A 23792-nucleotide genomic window follows, 5' to 3' on the forward strand; every position below is an offset into this window, starting at 1 on the left:
GCATACATAAATGTTACTACCCTCCGTTTCGTTCCTCACTGACCGAGCAGATGAACTCTTTTGCTGGTGACCTTTTTGCCTTGGTGAAGGGGTGGCAAGAGGATTCTTTGCAGTCCCTCTGGTTTCCAGGAGTCAGATGACAGACTTTCTCACAGTCTCTCATGCTTCCTTTAATGCTCAACCCACAGAGACTTATTTCCTCATCCACAGGTGGCGTAAGAGGTGGCTTAAGTATCAGTAAGTTAGAGTCACTTGAGCAGTAAGGGTGAGAAACTTCTGCCCAGATGTTGGTGTCTGCCTCTGAGTGGGTGGCTACAGCCCCTTTTCAGTCCCTGAGGAGAAAGGGGCGCTTTGAGGGTGCAATGGATTTTGTCCCAGAGTGAATATCTCAAATAGATTAGAGGGAGGTGTCAGAAGGGACATGAGATGAATCCCACCTGGGCATCTGTAAGGGCAGGGCTGTGAAAAGAAGCACAGTTAGGTGAGGTTCCTCATCTCTTCCCAGAGTTGGCTTTCCTGCTGCCTGACAGTGCCATGCTGCTCAGCCCGGAGTCGGGCAAAGACAGCAGGGGCTGCTGGCAGCAGGAGCTCTCCTACGGCTCCACAATTGGTGTTCATCTCAAGCCTATCCAGGACTTCTGGAGGCTGTTGGTAGTGAAAGGTTTACTTTCTGGGGTGTAATTTCTGTTTCCTGCTCACAGCTATGCAGTAGTGCATGAATAACCAGCCACATGCTTTCTGAGCAGTTTTACTTGCACCTGTACTACTGTGTTGAGTATTTATCACAGACTGTTGCGTTCTCCCTTCTCTATGCAGAAGTGATTGCTGAGACGGCTTTGTACAAATGTGTCCTGAAACCTTTAAAAGAAGCCATTGATTCTTACTTAAAAGAAATCCACAACGAAGACGGATCTTTACAGCAGCTAAAAGAGAACCAACTTGTGATACAAAACACAACTACCACTGACCTGGGCGTCACGACCAGTGTGCCTGAAACCTTTGTGCTGGAAAAGATCCTTCACAAGTTCACAACCATGCACAAGGCCTACTCCCCAGAAAAGAAGATTGCCATCTTGCTGAAGTCCTGCAAACTCATCTATGACTCCATGGCTCAGGGAAACCCAGGTACAGCGCTCCTACTGAAATGGTATCCCTCCCTGCTCCTTCTCCGTGTATCAAAGGGAACAGGGTTTATGATACAGTTGATGTGGTAATATTCAGATTGCAGGTAACAGTGATGGCCGGTGTGTTTGGTGTCAGCTGTCCACAGGTTGTGTTCAGAATGGGCTGGCTAGTGACTGTGAAGTTCTCTGCACTAATAATGAGTATAAAAGGTACCTGGTTAACTTTAAGCTCCATAGCTCCAAAAAACAGATGTCCATGAGTGTTTTATGGGTAATGTCCTTTTTGCACAGCTCTCCATAAATCCTCAGAGCTCTGTCCCAGCTTGTAGCAGCTTAGCAGTAAATTCTAGGAATGGGTTTTTGGGAAAAGTCTCTTGATTTGACCTTTACAAAGTTTTGCTTAAATTGAGGTGTTCTGCTTAAATTGAGTTTTGCTTAAATTGAGTACTAGCAAAATGCTAGTACTGTTTGTTACTAATTCCTAATGATCCAGAAAATTCCAAAAGCCACTCCTACACTTCTTCAGTGTGAGGAAGTATGTGCTCTGAGTATAAATATAACTTAGGCCTCAGGCCAACCACTAAATGCTCGTTAAGTCCTTGGCCTGCAGACTGGATGCGTTTTTGCAGATAGACCAGGAAGCCCCTTCCTCCAGGGATCTGCCCTGCCAGTTTAAGGGCTTCCTTTGCATACTGGGGAGCTGATGACGAGCCATGCATAAATTTGGAGAGAAGCCAGATATTAATTTGCAAAAACCTGCGGTTGTTTAAGAGCTCACAATCTCCAAAGGTGCTTTTAGCTGTTCTGCTTTATTTTATGCTGACAACGGCCTTGGAGCACTCATACAGAAATTGTTGTGTCCCTTCTGAGCCTCACTTCAGGGTCATCCCTTGGACAGTATGCATCAAGGTTCAATGACCAATCTAGACACATTAACAGCAGAGCAAGAAGCCACCCCAGGGCTAAGCCTAAGCTGCAGGGTGGATAGGACCTCCGACTGTCATCAAGACTGAGAGAGCTGGGGTTGTTCAATCTGGAGATAAGAAGGCTCCGGGAAGACCTTATAGCAGCTTTCCAGTATCTGAAGGGGGCCTACAGGAAAGCTGGAGAGGAACTTTTTACAAGGGCATGTAGTGATAGGGTGAGGGGCAATGGCTTCCAAGTGGAAGAGGGTAGATTTGGGTTAGATATCGGTAAGAAATTTTTCACTGTGAGGGTGGCGAGGCACTGAAACAGGTTGTGCGGGAAAGTTGTGGCTGCTCCATCCCTGGAGGAGTTCAAGGCCAGGCTGGATGGGGCTTTCAGCATCCTGGTCTAGTGGGAGGTGTCCCTGTCCGGGGCAGAGGGGGTGGAACTAGATGATCTTTAAGGTCCCTTCCAACCTAAACCGCTCTATGATTCTATGATTCTACTATGAGAAGATTTGGACATGCGTAGGGGAATTTGCTGTAACATTGTTAAAACAGTTGTGTTAAGTTTGAGAGCAAATTTGGTATAGATCAAAGACTCGCATGCCTCATTAAAACCCACGTAGGACACACAGTCTCCTTCTGATGCTGGTGTTACATTACATATCTGTCACACTTCGGTTCGCTCAGGGCTGGAATTTCTCTGTTGCAGGAAATACCGTTGTGTCATTTTATGTGACAGAAATTAGGGGTCAGGGAAATAATTCAAAAAACCCTACTTGTTTTGAAAGGTTGGCTCTGACTCTCGTGAAATCAGGATTTCATTGTGGTTTGCTCTGCTAACCAAAGCGCTCCATTTTGGCTGGCTCAGCTGTTTTCTCATGTTGAGCACCACTGCAAGCGGGGCTAGGTCGGAAGATGACTTTACCCCAGTGTGTCCAGTTCTCTCTGCAGTCTGTATGATCAGTGGTGCATATCAGAGCCTGATCGGAAGGAAACTGGCCTGCCATGAAGGAAATGTACCCCAATGAATTCAGACCAGAAAAAGAGTTTAAGGGGAGGGAAAAGCTATAGTTAAACTCCCAGAAGATGGTGGACATGGAAAGAAATTGAGTGAAACATCCTGTAGGCCCACTTTGAAGTGAAATGCGTGAAACCTCTCCAGCAGCATGAACTGACCCCACATCACTTTGATTTTTCCACCCGGCAAAGACAAAGGTTCAGCAAACTGAACTGTTTTACTGACAGGGAATTCCCAGCTGGCGGCATGCAGAAGAGTGTGCTGCCGGCTGCTCAGCCAGATTTCCAGCGGGTAGGTGGATTTTCAGCCATCTCGAGAGCATTGGCCCAGGGCCCCTTTTGCTTTTTGAGCCAGCCCTGAGGCAGCGCAGTGCTCTTCGCACAGGAAGAGCAGAGGCCATGCTCGGCTTCCTGTGCAATAGTCTGTTTTTCTTTTAGTTCCTTTTACTCACTGCTGAATTAGAGAGTTCCCTCCTCTTCCAAGATCAGAGCAGGTGGAACATAAAAGTAATCATTCCCTCTACGGCAGGACCAAAGTCAGTCTGCCTCTGACAGAAAAATTATCTGTTTGGTAACGTGATAACTACTTATGTTGTCTGGTTTAATTTGCAATTTAGCAGCTCAGGCCAGGTCTTTACTCACTTTAGGCTGACCGTAGGATGAGCTGAGCTGAGCTGACCCGAGAATATGGTTTCATATCTCAAAGCAAAGTGTAAATACCACCAAATCAAGCATACTTCTTTTTTCAGACCCATATGAAAACACAATTTTTTTATACATTTTGAGACCTGTGTACAGCAGGCCAGGTTTGGCCAGGGTGTCCCAACAGGTACCAAGTTTTCTTTAAAACTAGGGATAAGCTTACTCCAGAACATCTGTGCCTGTGGTAATGCCCATCTTTGCACTGCAATTCCACGTATATCAGGCCATTTTAAGAAAGGAGGAATTCTGTAGTTTAATTGCAATTCGTACTACATGAAAAAATCTGCCTGAAAAGTTGGATGTGGTTGAACCTCATGATACTTAGACTATGAACTCAGTGTGTCAGATCCTCAGCTGGCTTAAACTAACATTTCTTCCTCAAGTTGAAGGCAATCAACTTGTGGATCTGATTCATCACAAGGAATCAGGAAGGCAAGTTTACAGTCTTTCTCAATACACCTTTCTCCCAACAGACAACTACATGAGGACAACTACAAGACATAGATCTATGTTGAAGTAGAACTCATCTACAGCTACATGTAGGTGGTCACAGATGGGTAACATGTCTAGCTTCTCATTATAGAGAATGGGGACTTAGTCGATGGAGTTCTGTTGATTCATCTGGCTCAACGTAGGTGTCTGCTTTAGGGTGAGATGACTCATGACAAACTCCACTGATGATATTGATTAGTTCATCACTGGCTATGAAAGGAGTTTAGGAGTACTGGTTCAGATGTTCACACTACAGTGTAGGCAGTGGTATTAGTAAGTGAATCCTCCCCAAAGGGACAATTAAGATAGCATTGCAGTGTCTCACCGAGCTTTTCCAAGTTCTGTGCAAACTTAAATCACAGCAACATATGCCTCCAAGAATGTAACCTACAATCTAAAAATATGTAACCTGCTAAAAATAGTAGGAGGAGTTAGTAAGAATAATATGCATTAAAAGAATACAAAAAGAAGAATTTGGAAACCCAACCCATCGCTCACAAACTGGCTGGCATTTTTTCTTCTGTGCACTAGAAAAAGAGGCAGGACTCATGGGAAGCTGTAAGCTCCCAGCTCTCTGGCCACTCCTACGTTTGGAAGGCATGCCCCAATACCCACAGGGAGAGCTGGGCGCATAGCTGATTTATATAGAAGCGCTGTAATCTTATGTAGGAGAATCTGCTTATTATTCATCTTTCAGAAATACCTTTACTCAAACAAAATGTCAAAGGCATATTGTGTGGTAGGAGTAGAATGAGAATCTCTGCTTTTCGCTCTGTCAAAAACACAGGTGACACTTGTGGAGTGATAAACGAGACACGGATTTGCAATATGTGTGGTGCATACTGGCAACGGTGAGCCTTGAGTTCCTGGCCTTGTGCTACCTGGAAGCTGCTGCTCTGTGGAAGAGAACTGATGGAAAAGCAAAAATAGAGGAGCAGTAGGCATTGGTTTATGAAGAAATACTGTGTGAGGCAAACAGGCCAAGCTTGGTCAGTCCATAAGCAGGGAAGATCAGGCACAGAAAGGCTTTAAAGCTTAAGTTGGGAGTTTGAAAGATGGGAAGACCGATTTCTAAGGAGATTCAAGAAGAATGAACAGAGGAACAATTTTCTTACTGCAACATTTTTAACTTGTGGACTGCCTAAGGTTATGAAGCTTAATTTTTGGAGTATATTTGAATTGCATATTGAGCTGGCTAGGTAACTAGCCCTAAAACATCTGATTTAATAATTTCTATTGTATAGTTTTGCATGGCTAATCATAGTCTGCTTTTGGAAAAAGAGTAAAAGATAGGATGAAAAAGAGGAGAGATTGGATCTATACGCCATTGGAATCTTTCTCTTCCCTAGCTTTTAGGATGAAGTTTGTGATCCCCTATAGAATTGAGCAGCTGGACATTAGTTGCCCTGATGCATTCCTGTATGGCTCTGCAGTTGACAAAGGCATGGACAAGGAGCAGTGTGCCTTCAGCGGGATAGCTGAGCTTGTGAAAAGGAAACTGGTCTCAAATACCTCGGCCACCAGTGTAGAACAGATGCTAGAAGCTCCTGAAACTAAATCAGAGAAATCCCACCACACTGTTCATTATCACATCTCACTTCTGAGAAGGAAAATAAAGCTATACATAACAGTTTTGCTTTGTTATCTTTAGGAAGAGGATATCTGTACTTAAGTTACTATTAATGAAGGCTGATGGACTAGAGATTATATCTTTTTCCTGGCTAGCCCAATTTCTACATATGAATTAAAGAGCCATTCAAATTTTTCAAGGGGAACGAATTCCTCTGATCTGTAAAACATGTTTTTGAAATGGAATCATGCTGCCTGTATGTATTAGGTCTCTTAATTCAGCTCTACCATAAATTGAACCTTGCTGAAGTATTATGGGATAGACAAGATAGAGCCAAATGCTAGTGACTGGAAGGATGGTCACAATCTTTTCTTATGATCTTGAAATAATCTCAGTTAAACTTTCTGTATCTCAGGTTTCCCAGCTATAAACTAAGGCTAAAATTCATATTACCTGGAGACCTGCTGCTAGACATCATGCCAGTGTTTGTAAAATATAAGAGCAAGGTGCAGAGCGTCATCACTGTCTGCTGATTGTCAGAATGTACATGGAGGGAAAAGAAATGCATGAATGTGTTAAAATAGCCTGTAATTTCTTTATGGAGGCTTGGGCAGAATTCCAGTTGTTTTAAATCATGTATTTAATTAATACCCATTCTATTCAGGCACTGCATGCCAGCCAGGAGCTGATGTTGTACTTGCTTTGCTATAAACATAATAGGATGAGTATGTGGCAGAAGAGAAGGCTTATTTTAAGCTTCTTATAGATATTTATGAAATAAATGTTTCCTGATCCTGCAGGGAAGAGGAGGAAATAAAGCAAGCAAGTCGTATCCGGAGTAGGGCAACACCACCTTGAACAAGCAAGCTTAGTCCCAGTGTCACTGAGACCACTGTCAGGACCAAAGCTAGAGTTAACTCTGTCAGCTGCAAACATACCCCTCTGTGAGAGACCACAGATGGAGCTAGACATGCAGGTCTGGGAGCTTGGCTCTGGCCCAGACTGAAAGTGGAGCTGAGGAGGCAGCAGCCTGGGGAGAACATGGACGCTGGTTAGTGCCCTGGTGCCTTTCATGGCGCAGGGAGCAGGTGGGTTGCAGGATGCTGAGCAGCACCAACCTCTCATGTGTCTTGGTTTACAGGCATTGTTTCATGTATCTTTGTGCCTCCTGCTTCTGGACATACAGTCCAGAGTTGCTGACAGCACCTGTTATCCCCATGGGTGGACTGAGGTACAAGGCATCTCAGGGCCATGCTTGGTCTGCCGGCTGTACATGCCTAAGCTAGTCCCTGTGCCTGCTGTGACATCCAAGGCCAGGAGAACAAGGGGAGGTTCAGAGTCCTGTCCCCTCAGGCACCTATCCTTGGCTCCATGGGCAGTCAGTGGAGAGAAGGTGTTGCGATGCCTTCAAGGAGTAGGCACAATATACCATGCCTGAGGTGCCCTAGGCAGCACTGGAAGTTTGTGGCAACACATGGAGTCAGAGCTAGATCCTTGATGATTAGCTTTGCTTTTCTCCTGTTGACACCTACAGCTCCTGCTGACTTCAGTTTTATGTACAGACGTGGGTATTTAAGAATCAGGCTTCATACTGCCACAAGTAGATTAAAATGATGTCTAGTCATTTATGCAGGTTACAAGCATACAGCATATGGAGAATGAGAACTCTTTTCATTATTGCAGTCAGACATCCCTACTCTGAGTTTATTAATCAAAAAGAAACTGCATATCAGATTTTTGTATTTAAGCCGTATAAACAGCTGGGAGTCCAACAACATTTCTATAAAATCTTAAAGTTGAGAAAGGTTTATAACAAGGGCTGGTGGGCAGAGTAGCTAAATCAGCTTATAGAAATGAGATAGAGAGCAATGAAAAATAATTGACTCGGTGCCTGCTTCTCAGACAATAAAAAAGAAATAGATTCTGTAGGAGTTCTTGAAAAGTGTCCTCTAACTTTCATTTCGGTTGACGCTAGAAGTTGATGGCTGGGCACATGGAATTGTTTAGTTCCAAGTTGTGTTTCCACTCTGCATTGGTTAGTCAGTCTGTTGGCTGGCTGGTGATCTCTTCCAGTAACGTTTTATAAAAAAGAAGAAACAGCATTTTTTTTTCCAGTGAATAGGAATTCATGTTCTGAAGTAGCAACTTTTCTTGGACAGACACGACATGGATTGGTCATGAAAAAGAAGTGGCAGGGAAGAAAAAAATCTGCTAATGGTGTTGCACTGTAAATCCCTTGGCCTTCAGGAAATCAGAAGTACTCAATTCATGCTACGGGCAGTGACTACTACATCATAAAAAAAAGTTTTTAAAGAAGGGGAAAAAATGAGCCTAGCAAACTGTTTGGTACTTCATCTTCCTTTACACTAGTTTTATACAGAACTAACTCTGTTGTCGTCTGATTTACTCAGGTCAAAAGGAGAATAGGGCTTTTTTCTGGGCAGTTTTTCTAGTACATTTTCATGTCTCAATTGTGTCATCTTTTTTTGCTAGATAATATTAAATAGCTGTAATACTAAGCTGCTTGCATTAAGGTAATATATACAACAGTAATGAATTGGATGCTTCACAGAGCTGAAGCTTTCACAGAGACATAAGCCAAGGCAACAACAGACAAACAAAATGTCCATCCAGATGTTAATGAAACAATACAGTCCTTTTATAGTTTGGTTGAAGACCTAAGGCTGTGTCATTTAACTAAAGGCAGCCATAATAAAGCAAACAGAATTGAAAGCGTTAACCCAGCTTTCATTAAATACATCGTCTATGTTGTGGCATGTGCAGATTCTGTTAGAAATGGACTGAATTACAGCCCCGACAATCTCTCGTGCCCCAAAACTTTTTTAACTGGATCAGCTCTCTGTTCACTTGCTGTATTACTGGGTTTATTTTAAAGCCACAATTTTTATTTTAATCAGTGGCTAATCTCATGTTTACTTGAGGCTTGAGGAGAATATCTTTCTTTGCCAGTGGAGAATCTGTGTCAGCTATGAATGACAAAAAAGGAAAGGTGACTCATGGCAAAGATTTGAAATAAGTCAGTGGGAACATTTGAGAAACAGGAATTTATTCCCTACCATGGAAGGGTATGTGGACTATGGGCCAAAAATGGCTAGGGCATAATTTCACTGAAGCTACATCAAGGTTAGCTTGTATTCTTTGAGGTCAGGCAAATGGTTCTCAAGTGAGACACACATGGCCCACGAAGCCAACACATCCAAGTGCTCAGGTGAAGAAAACTGCCCGTGGTCTGAGGGAGGACCTTCATAATGAAGGCAATGTGGGCTTTCATTCAGAGGTGTGGTCAACTCTGAGTGTTGGGAAGATAGGCCTATTAAGCAACTTGTTATTATGGGTTGTCCGTGATGAATTTATGACACATTGGTGGAAAGCGAAACCATCTTTCAAATAAGAAAAGTTATGCTTGTGTTCTTTGAGGTTTATGCAGCAAAGCTTGAGTTTGGATTCTATTTTAAGTAGTAATTATTTATAATGATAACTGCTAACATGTATGCTTTTTTGTCCTCAGCGATCCCAAAGAACTCTTACATATAAGATTACTTTGTTGGCTTTGTTGATATGAATGTTTTAAACACAGGAAATCTTGAGCCCATGAGGATCTGTTCTGTAACACCTGCTGCACACCATTGGGTCTAAGCCCAATGTGAAAGAGTTTTTGTTTTCTTAGCTAGACACCATGGCTGGAAAGATGCTTCCTCTTAGATCCTAGCTCTTGGGAGACTGTTTTAATTAGGAACATGTAGTGCAATGTTTTGCCTTCTGAAGGAACATAAACACGGAAGTCCTTAGTCCTAAAAACCACTGTCTCAAATTCCGTTTTCTGCTTTTTAGTCCCACATAGAGCAAACCTAAGAGAACAAATACCCCTAACACATGTAGACAATTTTGCTGCTAATACCACAGACCTGAACTGCAGTCTTGATGGCAGTGTCAAATCAGAGGGCCAAGCTGGCAGCCTCTGCACTCTTCAGGGATTGTCACTTATCTGTGATCCATGAATTTTGAGCTTCTCTTTCGCCAGTTAATAAAGAATGGCAGAAATGGTGCTCACTAAAAAATCTTCATCTCATATTTTGGGCTTGAAGCAAGTTTATTTACTTTTTAAGTGAACTACCTTTCCCTTTTTCAGCATTTTTTCTTTGCTGGTGCTTTTGAGCTTTAACTCTTCAGGTAAGGTAAGCTAAAGTCTGCAAAGGACGTGCTGGGTGAGAAGCTGTGACTGTTATGGGGGAATGTGTCTTTATGGCAAGTTTATTTGGACCACTCTGTGTTTCTCTTTGCTCAGGGAAGCCGTACGGTGCAGATGACTTCCTCCCCGTGCTCATGTATGTGTTGGCCCGCAGCAACTTGACTGAAGTCCTTCTGAATGTGGAGTATATGATGGAGCTCATGGACCCTGCTCTGCAGCTAGGTGAAGGTAGAGTACAGTGTTTGCTCGTGGGATATTCACTTTAGAAATCACTATTTACCTCACTTCAGTGTTTGTGACAGTGGGGCAGCAAGGCTCTGTGTAGGCTTTGTGGATAAGCTTTGGCCAAGCTTTTCAAACCTGAGGCTCTAAAACACTTTAACTGTTTTTAGCAGTGCAGTGCCCTTAGACACCAGGTAGAAAGGAAAGGGCCCAGCATCAACGAGAACTGAGTTGCTGGATTAGTAACCTAAACAGAGACATCTAGTGCTCCTTGGCCCAAAGGCTGAAAAGTTAAAAGGTCTTTGCCTAAAATTAAACTGCTGCTGCAATCCATTGTGAAGAGACTTTTATTTATTCCAATGAGAAAAGACCACATTTCTGAAACTTCATTGTATGCCTGGGGCCATACATCATTCTGATGGTCACTCTACTCTTAAATTTGAGTGGCCCCTTTGAGAATGTTCTCTGGCTGAGTATCATAGCAAAGCAGAAAAAAGAAAGTTGGGTTAGAGAGGAATATTGGGTTTGGAAGTGAATAAAGACTTCTGCTATTAGAAAAATAAATACCTCAGGGAACTGTGGGCCTTTAGTTTCTTAAATATAGCTTGGGAACAGCAAAGGGGTTGCGCACTCCTGAATTAGGAACACAGATCATTTTTCACCGAGTAGTTACTAAACCAATAAAATAGGGTTTAGTTTAGACTTTTTTTTGGTAAGTACTGAGGTTCTAGAAAGGAGTCCTGGATGAACAACAGCAGACTAATTTTACTTATATTAAATGGTGGTGTAAGTCTGTAACTAAGAGCATGTCATCTCAGCGCAGTGCAGAGGTGGGCAAAAGTAAGTACTAACAGAATGAGCGGTAGCAACATGATCGTATTAGTTTCTGCACAAGCTAATTTTCCTGCTGAAAAGATCTGTTAGCAGAAAAAAATGTTATCCTAAGCAGAACGTTTTGATGACATAACTAAGCTGGTTTTGGTGACTAAACTGCCCACAGGCTTGTCATTTCAACAGGGCACACTACCAGGCTGGTTACTGAAGTCAGTGGGGTTGGGGAGTTCAGGCTATTGAAGGCAAAGCTGGCTGGAAGTTCTCTTGAGTCAACGATGCCAAGACTGTGTGAAAGGTGTACTCCAGTCAAAATTCTGTGAGGGAGTTCCAGATGAAACTGGCTGAATAACCACTTCAGAAAGGAGACTGGGAATAACTGCAGATAGAGGGGATGGGGAAAAAGAACATCTCAGTGAAGATAGCTCTGAGATCACGAAGCACAGGGCTAACATGGGAGCTGGCAAAAGTCAATTTGAGTTAGGCCTTTCAAAGTTAAATGGCAAAAGGTGATTCACGCACAGAAATAAAAGGGAAAAAAAGGAAAGCAGAAGTGAGAAAACTGTAAAATTCAGTCAGGTCAATATAAAAAATCATTTAAATCTGGCCTCCAAATTGAAAATTTACTTTGAATTTTATAACATTGATGTTGATTACTGGGGCAAAGGCAAGGACAGATGATGGGGAATGACTGTGTGGAAATGAAGATACTAGAAAGTGGAAGAAAAATTAATTCTTAAAAAAGATTGAATCAATTCCTGTCATGGGGGACTGGGAGATCTTCCTCCCTCGATTCTGAGGAAAGGGATACACCAGGTTGTGGGTCCCATCATGGGCACCCCTGAGTCTGCCAGAGCAGGAGAAATAATGAATGACAGATGAGGGAGGTAGTAACTATATTTAACAGGGGAAAAGTGGCACTTGCAGGCTTGTTAGCCTGTTCTTAGCAGCATTTTGTGGGAAGCAGTAAAGAAAGAGAGAGCGGTTTTGGTGTATGCAGACCTCCATAGTTATGGGACATTCCTCATCAGATCCACCCAAGTACGGAAAGTCAAACGGCAATGTCTTGTCTTGGTCTGTCCTCTACTACACCAAACTTTAATAGTGCTCTAAAAATACTGCTCTTAAATAAAATGCTGTCTTAGCCACCATGCACGCAACCAGCCACAATGACTGTGGAGCTCATCAGAGCCTCAGGAAGGGCTATGGGCCGGTGCGAGGTTTGGGTGATGTGGAAGTGCCATCTAGAGGCAACTGCAGTTATTATAAAACTTATTAAAAACAGGGAGCTCCACCCAGCTGATGGGCAATTTTTATTTCTGCCTGTCTTCCCAGCACCCCGGGTGAGGGGATCACGCAAGGGCCGGGGTGGTGGACCCATGGGGACGAGGTCTGGTCCCTCGCCCCACTTCAGGCCAGGCATGCTCCTGCCCGGAGGCCCAGGGGACCCATCCCCATCCCCGCTGCTGCTGGGGCAGCTCTGGGGGCTGACTCCTTCCCTCTCTTCAGAGGAGACCGTGGTCCCAGCCTCTCACTCCTCAGCAGAGCTGACCCCAGGAGGCAGATGGGAAAATGAGCACTTTTAATCAGCCTGGCACTGGGGCCATGCCCTGGCACGGGGCTGCCCCACAACCCAAGCAGCAGCTTCCTCATACTCAACTCTGTCCTCTTATCAGGGCTTATCTTCATCTCTGTTGGTGAAGCCTGTTCTTATCACAGTCCAGCTGCTTCCCTGGCTGCTGCAGTTGGTTATTTATTACCTGACGCAGCCACCGCAGCAGCCAGGGAGTTTCTGAGGGAAAAGTACTGGCTGTGGGCTTTTACTGCTTTATCCCCTGTTTCTCTGCTTTACCAAGATTTATCCAAGTCCAGGAATTACTCTCGGCCAAACAACTGGGCTCCCTGTCTACTCAAGAGATGGAGGCAGTGGAGGATAACCTGTCCATGCAGGTCTGAGACATCCTTCAATGGGGACTCGGCCTCTAAATGTTTCAGCAATGTAGCCAGAGTTGGAGGGGCTGAATCCAGGCCATGTACCTTTCCTACAGAGTACACTAGGATCGTTACTATTTCCTGGCATTATGGGAACTGCGCAGGAGCCCAAATTACAGACCTGTTGCATTGGCCCTGTTAAACACAACAAAAAGGTGGCCATGCCCCAAAGAATAAGCCATGTGTGCTCAAAGGCATTGGTTTGGGTTTGTTTGTGAAAGCAGCTTTTGTAGTAGTTTCCCTTCAGTCTGTGTTTCCTCTGAGGGCATCTACAGCCTCAGCAGTCTGGGCAGTGACCACGTTGTGAAGCAGGAGGAGGACAGTGTGGTCATTAGGTCTCATTTCTCTTGGGTTAACACCAGTAGCGGGGCTCAGACAGTGTGAGTGTTAGACGGCTGCCACTGCACAGACGTAGAAATGAATGGCCCATGCTGGCGTGATGTTGATACAAGGCCTTCTCCTTTCACAGGTTCCTATTATTTAACCACCACCTATGGGGCCCTGGAGCATATCAAGAACTACGACAAAATCACCGTCACACGGCAGCTGAGTGTGGAGGTGCAAGACTCCATTCACCGCTGGGAGCGACGGAGGACACTGAACAAGGCCCGGGCTTCCCGCTCATCAGTGCAGGTAGCTGTCATTGCTTTCTGGGGAAAAAGCCTGGAAGATGAACGTGCTCTCTCCATACTTACTAATTTTTAATATGATAATTATTTTAAAACAAAATTAAACCGAATCACCGTTAAAAACAAGAGCACAAGATTTCCAAATCTTAACAAAACCCACCTCATTTGAAGTATGTATTACTTACAAAATGTATTTTGAAGTCTTGAAGTACCCTCATAATGATATAATTTTAAATATGACTGCAGAGTGATTTTGTTGTTCATTCTCAAAGGTGGTGTGCTAGGAGCCTTCACATGTGGAGCGCTGCAGCGGGGAGGCAGGGAGTCCCTCTTCAACATGTCCTTTGGGCCTGGGGAAGTCCTGGGCTAAGCTGAGGAGATGTGAGCAGGCGATGCAGGGGCGGTTCCTAGGTGCATAAAGCTGTAGGAAGACCTGAGACATCCCAACGGCCAGTCAGACAAGCATCTTCCAGAGCCTGGCTTCTCCTGTCCGGCAGCAGGGAAGACCCAACAACATCTGGTTAGCTTTGAAGCCCATGCTGTGTATGGCCCGGCAAAGAACTCCCCATGCACCAGTGGGAGAGGGTGCCAGGAGGGATGGGTGCTCTGGCCTCCAGCCATGGTGAGGCTGGATGCAGCACCAGGCAGGCAGAATGCCCTGCCAGCTCCATGTCCTGTGATCAAATTGTCACCCACAGGGAGGCAGCAAAGGCCACGTCTCACGTTCTGTAAAGCCTTCGCATTGCAAAACTGAAAATTGTGAATGCCGAGGGGAAAGCCAGGGAGGGGACAGAGTCCATATAGCCCCTTGAAAGCATGGAGTTGAATATATTTCTCATATTGCAGTCAAAACAGTGCCTGATGATCTCAGAACTTGCGAATGGTGGATGGGATACATCAAATACCCATCCAGCCCCACGTGCTGCCCTGGCAGTAGCTCATAGCAAGTACCTACCATGCAGCATAATAGCTGAGCGAGCAAATGCCACATTTCCCTAGAAGATTCCCACCACCTCCAGCAGCGTAAGAGCTGCTTTCCATTCCTTTGAATGAGGGGTAGTATCAGGGACATGCGAGCCCATCCTGGCAGAGGTAAACAGCCTGCTGATGTGTTCAGCGTGCCCCTGCACATCCCTCTGGCTGCCTTAATCATCTGCAGGGACCCTCCATAAACGCAGTTTGACAGTCCACATATTCAGCAAATCTCACTTCTGCTGGAGAACCTGAGTATTTTCTGACCAAAATAGTGGGGAATTTTTTTGAGCTTCACAGATTAAAAATTAAACATGCAGGTTCCACCGTGACCAAGAGCTCTCTAGATTCTGTTCCTCATGAGTTTGGCAAGAGGAAAGTTGTCCCAACAGCCGTTACTGCCTGGAACAGGGTACAAGTAAATCAGCCTCCTTAGCGTAACAAGTTCTTATATTTCCTTACTGATGGAAAGAAGTTTGGAGGACACGCTCTCAGGGTGCTGTTTGGGTGATGGTGGAGTTACAAGGGTCACTGCACTGCCAGCCCTTTCCCATTTCTGTGAAGCAGGGTTTTTTCAGGCCAGGTCTCTGGGGTTTTTGGCTTGTTATTCTGGTCTGTTACTTCTTTGCTTCCTGTTTCTTCAGGAGCTGTAGAAAGGTGGGCGCAGGAACTGTTGCAGAACTGCTCACTTAGGATATTCACCAAATCAGAAATAAGCTTTCACTTACATGTCTTTACAGGGCTAATTATTTGGTTAAGTGTTTAAGTATGTGCTGATTCAGAGCTTGTTCATCAGTGGGGAGAAAGGAGGGAATAACTTGGGCATTGGAGAATGATTGGAGGACATTTGGTAGCGTTTAGGAGCTCTAGGCAGCTAGAGGTTTGGGGCTGAATTCTACCTCCTTCGGTCCTAAGTCACTGTGTTAACTGCAAGATCTATCCCCATGTTTCTCTTCAGGATTTCATCTCTGTCTCTTTTCTGGAAATCGGTGCTCAGTCAAGGACACTTGCTTCCCGGAACGACACCACGGCTGAGCAGCTGAGCCAGCAGTGTGCTGAAAAGTTTGAAGTCTCCCATCCCAAGGACTATGGACTCTTTGTTTATGTTGATGACCAGTGGCTGCAGCTGGACAAAGCTGCCCTTCCTCACCACATCAAGGCCTCCCTGCTGAAGAGTGAAACCAAGAAAGATTTTCATTTTATTTATAAACCAATAGACCATAGAACACCACCAGTCCCAATTGTCAAAGAGTCAGACTTTCTCTAAGGGACTTGATGCTCTTCTGTTGTGTTTGCTGTCATCCTGGAAGGGCTGGATAGTTTATCTCGTGAGATATTCTGGTATCTGCAGACCTCAGAAGGTCTCTGGAGCGTGGCCTTTGACATAAGGCAGATGTGCTAGTTGTAGATGCTGTCTGAATTCAGGGCATTTCTCAGCAGAGTTCATTTGCAGGAATAAAAGGAGCATTCAGGAGAACATTCATCCTCTGGAAAACTTGAAGTATCGAACGTCAGAACCTCCCGCTGGCAACCAGCCAACATCGCAGAATGTGAACAGACAGTGGAGAAAAATCCAGAGATCTTGCGGAAAAGCGGACATTTACTCCGTAGTAAATGATGGCAGGTGCGGATCACCTCTGTGCACGAGGCCTGTGAAAGGTCTGCACACACCTCAGTCTGTTTGAAGGTAAGAGTGCGTTTATGCCTTACAGCATCTGTTCACCCGGTTTGAGTAAACCGCGTCTCGTCTGATGGACTCAGTGGCGTAGGGCTGCCACCCGTCGCAGAACTCCATCTCTGTCTCACTGTCTACAACGTGTCACTGCCTTTGAAATCCACGTAATTCCAGACCATGCCAGATGATCCTGTGCATTCACTAAGAATACCTTTCCTGCCGTCTACTTGACACTGAAATCAGGTAGCATTTTCATCAATGTATTTTTCTTGAAGATTGAAAGCCTTCACCATCAGTTTTACATGTACAGCAGTTTTAATCACAGTGGTTGTATGATAGTGTCTGGTTAATTGTATATTTATTTCCATGTGTGATATGGTGCAATTATTTTAAAATAAGCGTTTGTAAAGAATTTAATGATTTGCCCAGTGTAGCAAACCAGATTAAAATTTGAAAGTCAAAAAGAGCTGGAATTAAATACCTGTCCCTTTTTACCTGGATGCCATTTTCCCCAGTGTTTTTGTACCTACAAGTCCCACAAGTTATTACTTTAATAAATTCAGGCTGCTGCAGACAGAACTTGCTAATTCTCCTTTCTACCTGTGCTTTCAGTCATTCAGCCATCGCAGACTTAAATTTCCCTGCAAACCTAAATTCCCACGGAACAGATTGAACCAACGCAAAAATGCTTTTTCATTAAATTTGAAAACAATTTTTCAGAACGGTACCGTGAGCCTTAATTGCAAGACAGATCCATGTCTTCTGAGCGCCTTCATTCAGGCAAGATTCCCGCTACGAACACGAGAGACCGGATTGTCCGTGTGCAGGAAGCAAGCAACCTCCTCTGCAGCCGCACAAACTTGGGATCAGGCCTCGCAAAGCTCTGATTAGAAAGAAAGGGTGGTTTACTATGGGTTTTGCTCAAAGATGCTGTTGTTTCCTCCCACTAACATTCAAAAAAGAATTGCGACACGTTGGGCCGAGTTGCCCAAAGTCCCTGCCTTACTTCTGAACCTCCAGAGGCAAAATGGTATTGCGTGTAGCCGGTCACTCTCTCAGTCGCTGGGGCTGGAAATGTCCACATCTACGTGTCCCGGCTGTAGCGTGCACTGGCCAAACCTGCATATGGAAAGCAAACCAGTGCTGTGCCTCCGCCAGCCTGGGCTGCACGCACGGCTCCTCAGGAAGGGAAAACAACCAAGAATGAGGAACAGTGAATAACAGCACTCTTGGTTTCGAGGACATCATGTGCAGAGCTTGCAGTGTGTGACACCGGCACCGAGCTGAGTCCAAAACTCAGGGTTATTTCTGCTCACATGCAGCTGTCAGCACCTCCGCCTTGCCCCCGGGCAGCTCACCCGCGGGATGCCAGAGCAGGACCCTCCCTCGCACTGCCGTTAGCCTCCTGCAGAGCAGCGCGCTCCTGCTGGGAGCAGGGGCTGCTCTCAGGGTGGCACTCAGGATGCCACGACCAAACCTGAGGTACAGGTTTCCAGCACCGATCTGCCTGTCCCCATCCCCAGGGAGGTGCCTGATGCCTGGGACTGGGGCTGCCCCCGGTGATCTCCGCTGTAGCAGTGGGACAGGCACCCAGGGAGCCCCCATGGCCCCCTGGGAGCTGCTGGCCTCGCTTCCCCAACAGCAGCTTCCTCGCGTCCATCCTGCAGGCTGCCACAGGGACATCAGCTCTCACTCTTCTGCTGCCCTGCCCTGGATGTCAAGCATTGATGGCTCAGCACAGGCCCTCACCGGGGAGCTGGGTACAGGGTCCCCTGGGCACTCCGGCTGTGAGGCAGCATGTCCTCACCCTGCCCGGCTCCTCAGCCCACCACCATCCCTGTCTGGTGGAAGCACTGCCAGCAAATCCCTGACACACAGCACAGGGGCAGGTTGTCCTGTTTCCACTGTAGGTCTCACCACTGATATCCTTATGTCCTGAGGGCCGATCTGCTCCATGTTGGCCATACCGGGGACAATCTCGGCTGTCACTCCTGGGGCTGTGGCAGCAGGAGGATCCAACCTCTGGGCAGCATCAATTACGAACCTTCCTTTCTTCTCAAACCCACCCCCAAGACACACGCTCTCCAAATCCTCCATTTTGCACCCACTCGTCCCAAAGAAGTCCCTCACCTGCTTCTTGCCTCCCTTCTCCACCCAAACCAGGGCCCAGACTAGATCTCTGCCCCACCTCCCACTGGCCTCCTCACCCTTCTTGGTAGGACTCTGAGCCATGTACCCACCTCACCTCCCACAACCTGCCCTGCGCACAGGTATCACACTGCACGGGGTCCATGTACGGTGGGACGGTGGGTCCCCAGCACCAGACCCAGAGTTGTGGTGGGGGAGGTCTCACCAGCAGCTTAGTTCTGCCGTGGCTCCTGCAAGTTATTTTAAGCCCTAGGAGCAAAGATGTATATGTCTGCCAAAGTCCTTGGGCTGATCAGGTTATCTTTATACTGTAACACTTACAGTTAATGAGCCTACAGTAATCTGATGAGGATAAGACTAAAGTAGAAACACGCAAGGAAGGAAGCTAGTACTGATCTTCTGGATACATCCGGAGAGCAACCGGACTTTGCACCGGCCAGGGACAAGCAACAGATGGAAGTGGAGCGCTCCGGCCCCTCGCAGTGTCCTGGTTCATCTGAGTCAGCAGCTGGACCTGGGGGCAAGGGGAACTGCGGCTTGTACGGTTGGTCAGTGGAGCACATGGAAACCGTGACAGCGCTAAATCACTGCAGTCCAAATGGCCTCAGACTAAAATTTGCCAAAGCCTAGTCACAAAATCAGACCTGCAGGTCCCAGTTTCCAAAATGCGTTGAGTGCCAGCTGAACTTCTGTCAGCTTTTACAAAGGCTCTCAAATTGCACGTGCGACATTTTCCTCTGGCATAAAAACTGCAAAGCTCTGATTTGATTTGCAAAGGTTGCCATAGCTCTCCCAAACTCAGAGATTATTGAGAGTAATGCGAGTTCCCGTGCCTGGTGGCAACCGCCCAGAAGGAAATCCCTCTGCTGGGGCTCGGTGCAGAGCAGGGCTTGCTCAAAGGCCCTGGGGCACCCGGCCTTTTTGGTCACGTTGCTTAGCATACATCTCTGGGGCACAGGGGCTCCTCCAGGACCTGAACACAGCTGTCCCTTGTCAGGGAACACGAGGTGGGAGATGACAAAAATGAGGGGGTCCTGGAGGACCCAGGATGGAGATGGCTGCCGCCTCTCTGGACTCACAGCTCTGTGGTGGGACCCAGGCTCTGCCTACGCTGGGGTCATAGAACCATAGAATGGTTTGGGTTGGAAGGGACCTTAAAGATCATCCAGTGCCACCCCCTGCCCTGGGCAGGGACACCTCCCACCAGACCAGGTTGCTCAAAGCCCCGTCCAGCCTGGCCTTGAACACCTCCAGGGATGGGGCAGCCACAGCTTCTCTGGGCAACCTGGGCCAGGGGCTCACCACCCCCATGTCCTAATATCTAATCCAAATCTCCCCTCTTTCGGTTTAAAACTGTTACCCCTCACAGAATCACTACACTCCCTGGTAGAGAGTCCCTCCCCAACTTTCTTATAAGCCCCCTTTAGGGACTGGAAGGGGCTCTAAGATCTTCCCGGAGCCTTCTCTTCTCCAGGCTGAACACCCCCAACCCTCTCAGCCTGTCCTCACAGCAGAGGGGCTCCAGCCCTATGGGTCATGCAGCCCAGGGTGATGCAGGAACAGCCCGTCTGGAACAAACGTGCTGCTGTTTTGGTGACCCTGGCACAGCTCTGAGTCCCCAGCGTGGAGGCTGCTGCAGAGGTGCAGCCTGTCCCTTCATCTGGAGCCCGGGGTCCTGTGACACTTTGGGCTAGTACCTGACATTTCATGTGGTGAGAAAAAAAAAAATCAAATGTGGGAATGAAACGGGTGGTTTTAAATGCTCTGTGGGATTTTATCCATTTTGCCATGGGGTTTCCTCATGCTGCAGCCCAGGCGAGGAAGAAGCCGTCCAGTCTGGTGATCTGTGGCCTCTCCTGGTTAGTCAAGATGGTCACGCTGTGACTCATGCTCTGGCCCTCACATGACCCATCACCAGACAAGAGTGTTTCAGGAGACTTTGACCAAGTAGGGTTGTGCAATCCCGTCCAGGCCTCCTCAAACACTCCTTTGCAGAGAAATGTTGTGCAACAGTCACTCATGTACTCACAAGGAAAGGATCCCAGAGTGAGAGAGAGGAAGAGGGAGACCTGCTGAACCTGGCAACTTCTGCAAAGAAAAAACAAAAGCCCGAGCGGGTGCTTTGTGCACAGAGCTGGTTTAATGCCGCTTTGCACCCAGTGATGGGATCTGTCAATAATTCACTGACATAATTACACTGGCAGGTCACACATAACCTGAAATAAAAGCCATTGAAATCAAAGGCAGTTTTCCTGGAAGAATTCAAGAGCTTTTGGGCATCATCATGTATCAGTCACCACCTGTACTTTGAAACCCGGCACAAGACTGGCTTTTTTCCACAGGCTTGTGGAGTGACTGAGGCTGGCAGGGAACCCTGGAGGTGGCTGGTCTAAGCCCTCTCAAAGCAGGGCTGTCTCCTGGGGTTGCTCAGGGCCTCCTCCTTTCAGTCTTGGAGACCCCACAGCCTCACTGGGGCCCTGTTCCAGCCTTTCAATTTGTTTTCCTCCTGCCCAGCTGGTGCAAAGGCCCTGCCTGTCCCACCAGAGCCCCCCTTGGATAGATGTTGCTACTGGGGGACACTGGCCAGCTCTGCCCGCTGTGCATGGGATTACAGAATTGGACTATTTCTGTTGGTCTCCCGTCTCTTTCCAGGTATCGTGTCCCTGGGAAGGAAGCAGCCTCCGATTCAGAACTGCCTGAGCTCTTGGCATGAAATGCTGCTCTGTCAGGGCTTCAGCTTCCTGTCCTTCTGTTGCTCCTCCATCCCTGCTCCCTGGGGGCAGAGGCTGAGCACAGGCACAACAGGCCTCCAGCCTCCTGCCCCGAGCTGGGCACAGCGCCTCAGCACCGACCGTACGCCGTCCTCGTGAGAGAGGACACAACTTGCTTTAGACAGAGCTGAAATACTACTACTTACTGAAATCTCTAAAAAAGCACATTATCTCCAACTCTAGGTGAACTGCCTTCTGCTTTATGGCTAGTAGGGATGGGAGGACAGGTACACGCGCTCCCAATAAAACTGTGTCCATGTAAATTTGCATTATTTAGATTATTTGCATTAGAAATAGTCAGCATACAGTGCCCTATGGAGGCGGATCGTGCCTGCTGCCCGCCGGGCCCTCTCAAGGGAAGGGCGGCGAGCTGCCGTGAGGAGCAGGATGTCGGGTGGAAACACACAGCGGATTTGGCACAGAACGGCTGGGAACAGGGCCTTGAACTCCTGTTTCTAACAATAGCGAGGAGGAGGAGGACAGGAAGAGATGTCTGGTGCGGATGGCACTCTTCCCAGCGCTCACAGATAAACACCACTATTCTGCTCAGGGAAGGTTTTTGTAAGTAACACGGCCTCAACTTTGCCCTGTTCTGCCCACTGATGACGATTGACTGGGAACCTGACAGTTTTATGTATTTTGCAGAAGTTATTCCCGCTCCCCGGCATTCTAGGAATGGCAGCCTGGGCAGCCGCGTGCCTGCAGGAAGAGTGAGGGCGTCTCCACTTGCCCAATGCACCACAAGACACTCTGGCATAAGACTGACCTTGCACAATCCTGAAATACTTCTCTTACCATCCCAAAATAAACAGCCTGCCATGCAGGCACTAAGCCTGTGCGCTGCTATTCGGAGGCCTTAAAACAAATTCGTCGATCAGTGCAGGTGAAGGTTGGTGGTTTCTTTTCTTCTGCGGGGCTGTTCCCCGAGTGACTGCAAAGGAAACGGGTCTCTGGATACTAACTGGAAATTCAATAGCAAATTAATGCATTTTGAGGAGCACAGATAAGAACCTGCTGTATCTCAGATGGGGCTGTGGCTGCAGTGACACCTTCAGATGGCCCCTCTCCTTCATTTCAGCTCATCGGGGAAGGGGTAACATGGCCACAGGTAGCATTCAGGATGGTGAAGCTCCAGAAATCACTCTTGCAGGAGGAAAACGGACAGAACAAAACCCCACTCCCACATTTCAGCTTTGCATCCTCAGAGCTACAAGGGTCTGCAAGAGGCCCAGGGCACTTGACGTTAATGGGGTACAAGAGCCACCTGGGTGTCAGTAATGTGGAAAATAAAAACATGTGCTAGCAGCTGATCTTTCATCTGGTAATTACTTTTTGAGGCCTACTTAGTATGGCTGGAGACTTTTGGCTGTGAAGTGATGCCATCTGTGAAGAATCCGGAAAGCTTTTTTCCCCTCTGCATTCTAGATATGAAAATCCAAAAGACCCAAAGCCTCTTCTGATTATTTCAGAAGAAAATGAGTACTTTTAAGGGGTGAAGAAAAGTGCTAAAACTATGAATTGATGATGCTAAGTGCCTGAGAAGCAGCCTGGATTTCTAGGGCAGAGAACAATTCTAAAAGCAGAGCTGTGTAAAACTTAGCAGATATAATGTATATATTCAAACAGGGCTTTGAAAGAGTTATTTTCCCCGTTCTTGCAAAGTGACTCGGGGTTCCTGGTACACTCTTCCAACGACAGCAGCCAGGCTGCCTGAAAGTGTGTGGGCAACCCTTCCTCCTGCCGTCTGGGGAACACCTGCAACACACTTGGGCACACAAGAATTTCCTACTCTCTTATTTTTAGATTTCTGCTAAAAAAACCCCAGCTTTACAGCTGAAAAGAAACAAGAAGCAACCGAAAAGCATCAAATATCTGAAGTTGCAAGAACTCCCATGGTGTAAACTTTCATTTCTTAATTCAGTAAAGCCAAGTTCCACATAGTTTTTACCTTATCCCTTCCATCACGACACTAGATGTTCCCTGGGGATTTCTCTCCTTCACTCACTCAGCAGACAGCTGAAAGCACTAATGCTCCCACCTTTATCTGGCTCTTCCTTCTATAAATGTAATTTCAGCTGGGTACCCTACAACCCCCGAGTGGAGCTACTCAGAACTCTCTCCATCCTGCAGACGCAGGCTTGGCTTTCTCCAAAGTTTTGCCTTTTCCCATGGAGATGAGGTCATTTTGCATATTCCTACTCTGGAAAGAACCCTGAAGCGCTGCTGTACCCTGTCTCTACACGTAAAAAGGTATGAACAACCGGAAGCTATTTTAAATCACCTCATAACCTCTAATTTGTTCCCCTGCTTGTAATTTACTGAGTCACCTCTAAGGAGTGGTGCCTTTGGATGTGATTTTGGGCTTTTGGTTTTTGGTTTTGTACTTTTTGGTTCTTGTTTGGTTTGTTTTGGATTTGGCGGTTTTATTTTTTGAGATGACCTACTTTATAAAAGGCTTATAGGGATAGATAACCTTTTAATGCAATGTCATAAAATTAATTAGCTCTCATTCAAAGACACAAGATG

The 23792-nt window shown here is 46.6% G+C and overlaps 1 protein-coding gene across 1 annotated transcript in view; it reads left to right on the forward strand.

Moving 5' to 3' along the window:
- LOC134514831 (ras and Rab interactor 3-like) overlaps nucleotides 1–18908 on the forward strand; it is a 173052-nt gene extending 154144 nt beyond the window's left edge. The window contains exons 23-26 of the mRNA XM_063333147.1: nucleotides 817–1125; nucleotides 10123–10254; nucleotides 13541–13704; nucleotides 15631–18908. Of these exons, the coding sequence (XP_063189217.1) occupies nucleotides 817–1125; nucleotides 10123–10254; nucleotides 13541–13704; nucleotides 15631–15939 (914 nt within the window). The 3' untranslated portion in view covers nucleotides 15940–18908. The remainder of the gene's footprint in view (nucleotides 1–816; nucleotides 1126–10122; nucleotides 10255–13540; nucleotides 13705–15630) is intronic.
- Nucleotides 18909–23792: the final 4884 nt, after the last annotated feature.

This window comes from Chroicocephalus ridibundus, chromosome 4, assembly GCF_963924245.1.
Source record: "Chroicocephalus ridibundus chromosome 4, bChrRid1.1, whole genome shotgun sequence".
Classification (NCBI taxonomy): domain Eukaryota; kingdom Metazoa; phylum Chordata; class Aves; order Charadriiformes; family Laridae; genus Chroicocephalus; species Chroicocephalus ridibundus.